The sequence below is a fragment of the Ailuropoda melanoleuca genome, chromosome 16, assembly GCF_002007445.2.
Source record: "Ailuropoda melanoleuca isolate Jingjing chromosome 16, ASM200744v2, whole genome shotgun sequence".
Taxonomy (NCBI): Eukaryota; Metazoa; Chordata; class Mammalia; order Carnivora; family Ursidae; genus Ailuropoda; species Ailuropoda melanoleuca.
The window spans coordinates 77,530,526-77,533,789 of NC_048233.1; the positions used below are offsets into that span (position 1 = coordinate 77,530,526).

The 3,264-nt window shown below is 40.7% G+C and overlaps 1 protein-coding gene across 1 annotated transcript; it reads left to right on the forward strand.

The window, feature by feature from the left end:
* Positions 1-446: 446 nt before the first annotated feature.
* LOC100481452 (olfactory receptor 1052-like) lies at positions 447-1,385 on the forward strand. The gene has a single exon (XM_002926851.1). The coding sequence runs from the start codon at positions 447-449 to the stop codon at positions 1,383-1,385; it is 939 nt and encodes a 312-aa protein (XP_002926897.1).
* The last annotated feature ends 1,879 nt before the right edge of the window (positions 1,386-3,264 follow it).

Genomic DNA, 3,264 nt, shown 5'->3' on the forward strand with positions numbered 1-3,264 from the left:
CAGTAGTTTTGCTAGATGGCTCTGAAATTTACTTGTTACATACTGAGTTTTTGTGTTCTTTAAGAAATGTTTTTCCTCAAATACAGGGTTCTTGCCTTGTATTCTGGAATTTGGAATATACTGTTACCCCAGGTCCATCTCCTAAACTCTTTCTGTTAAATCTACATTCCTAGAGGCTTTTCAAGGGAGTTTTGATTCTGCCAAGGTTCTCACAGGGCATAATGTCAGTTTACACCCCCTGATGAGACTTTGAGTCAACCAAAGTCTCTTCTCAGGCTGACTCCTCACACTTGAGAGGATTGAATTTCCTATGGACTGTGACTGTTAACTAAGACCGGGCAGTTTCCTAAAGATGCTAGTCGATTGAATGCATATATTCACACTATACTCTGGTTATTTTCATTGTCCTCTTGTTCCCTGCAGACCCCCCATAGGGGGACATACAAATGGCCAACAGAAATGTTAGTGTGGTAACTGAATTCATTCTCCTGGGGCTGACTGATAACCCCGAGCTGAATACTGTCCTTTTCGTGCTGTTTCTCTCCATCTACCTCGCCACTGTGGTGGGCAATGTTTGGGTCATCACAGTCATCTGGGCTAGTGCCCAGCTCCATTCCCCCAAGTACTTTTTCCTTTGCCAGTTGGCTTTCTTGGATTTCTGCTATTCCTCAGTCTTTATTCCTAAAATGTTGGTGAACTACATAGCAGGACAGAAAGTCATCTCCTATCACGGTTGCCTTCTTCAATATTCCTTCTTCAGCATGTTCCTGACCACCGAATGCTTCCTGCTGGCGGTCATGGCTTACGATCGCTATGTCGCCATTTGCCGTCCACTTCACTACAAGGGCCTCATGACTCACACATTCTGCGTCCAGTTGGTGACTGCTTCCTACCTAGCAGGTTCTGCCAGCTCACTCACCCACCTGAGTGGCTTGCTCAGCCTCTCTTTCTGTGGGCCCAACGTCATCAACCATTACTTCTGTGATATCCCACTGCTCTTTCAACTGTCCTGTTCCGACACCCAGTACAGCAAGATTTTATTTACTGTCCTCTCTGGCACGACATCAGTGACTACCTTTCTGGTAGTGGTTAGTTCCTATCTGGGAATCCTCCTCACCGTCCTGAAGTTACACTCTACAAGGAGCAGATATAAAGCGTTCTCCACGTGTTCTTCTCACCTCGTGGTAGTGACTGTCTTCTATGGAACAGTGATGTTTGCTTATCTGGGGAGCAGCTCTGACTACCCACAGGACAGAGCCAAAATCCTGTCCATGTTTTATACTCTTTTGCTGCCAGTCCTAAATTTCCTGATATACAGTGTGAGAAATACAGAGGCCAAAGAAGCAATGAAAAGAATTATTTTGAGAAAAGTATTTGCTCAGTGACCATGAATTTTAGAGAAGAAACCTTTAAGGAATGTTTATTGATTCCACAGGCAGGTGCATTGTTAAACACCTGTGAGATTCGCTAGAGGAAAAAAATGGTATTTTCAAAGTATGTATTCATTATTGGCTTTTGGAAACACACAGATATATATGTATATGTATATACACTTTCAGTATATTCTGTCTGAGAGGGAACAAATTTCTTCTGTCCTCTTAGGTTTACTGTTTAAGGACTTGTGAACTACACTGACAAAAGACAGATTAACAGGTGAACAGGCAAAGTTTGTTCATATGTATTTAAGATACACAAAAAAAGTAGCTTACTCAATAATTAGAGATGGGGTTCATACACTTAATTTGGTATGTGAAAGGCTTCTGTGGGGAGAACAAATGGATTTTTGAAGAGACAAAGTTGGGATAGGAAATTTTGTGATATTGCTTGTTTATACAGGGGCAAGTGGTGTTCTCTGTCTTCTTTCTTGGGAGACAACACCCCAGGGAGAGAGCAATTTTAAGAGCCCCACTCTTAGAGGTTCCTGCCTTTAGTCAGATGAAGAAAGCTCTGAAAAAGCCTCTTTATGCATCGATTGAATCCCGAGAGTCTCCAGTTGAAAATAATTTTATGCCACTATATAATTTTGATCCCTTACATTTGCAACTTATTATTTTGAATCTCTACTAACTCAGTGAAAATCGGTTACAGAGAGTGCACTCAATCTTCCTTCTTCTTTACAACTCTAGAGGAGCTGACCTATTTTACAGATGGGAAAACAAAGGATCAATGGAGTTAAAAGCTCACCCAGGACCAGACAAGATCAACATCTGAGAGATAGAATTCCCGCATACATATATCCATACATACACTTGCACACAGGCCTCCTCCCATATTAAGAAACAAATAGAATTCCCTGTATTTTGTATGCCATCTTTACCTAGAACTGTCACAATTTGAATATTTAACTTAAAAAATATTTCCTCAACCTCCTTTTCTTCTTTTTAGAGAGAGAATGTGTGAGTGTGGGAGAGGAGGCAGAGGGAGAGGGAGAGAGAGAACCTTAAGCAGGCTCCACGCTGACCATGAAGGGTGACACGGGGCTCGATCTCAAGACTCTGAGATCATGACCCAAGCTGAAGTCAGGAGTCAGACACATAACTGACTGAGCCACTCAGGTGCCCCTCCACAGGCTCCTTTTTAGGGCAATTCCATTTCTGCCAGTTGATTAATACTTTTTTTTTTTTTTTAAGTAGACTCCATGCCAACACAGAGCTCGAACTCATGACCCTGAGGTCAAGAGCACATACCCTACCAGCTGAGCCAGCCAGGTGCCCCAGTGTCAGTTGTTTAAAGAAATACCAAAACGGCAATGCAAAGGTGTTCTGTCATATCAGATTACAGTGGAATTCCCTTAAAATCAGCCTGTAGGAAACTTCTATAAAACAACCACTTGAAAATGCTGATAGTTTTCTCAACAAAATGACTGTTAAAACCCCATGTTGCTTATGTTCACCATTCTATGTAGTGTTTATGGTTCTACTCACTCAGCCATGCATCAAAAATTCTGTCCAGTATCATTGTTACCACAACTGTTAAGAAAGCAACCATAGCCTTTGGCTAACGGCACGTTTGCAATATGTAATGAACAATGGTTTTGAGTTTGTGAAAAGAATGTTCATCAAATGGAATGATATTTACTCGTAGCAATAAATCTTTCCTGTTAAAATCTGTAAGTCTCTGGAATTTTTTCTTACTGCTTGACAATTAAATTTAGGTAAATATGTAATACGATGTGTTAAAGCAAATTTTAATTTCCTGTTTCAGACAGTTCATATTTTCTTCCAGAATAATTTCATTGTCAAATATTTTAATATAACAGCTTTT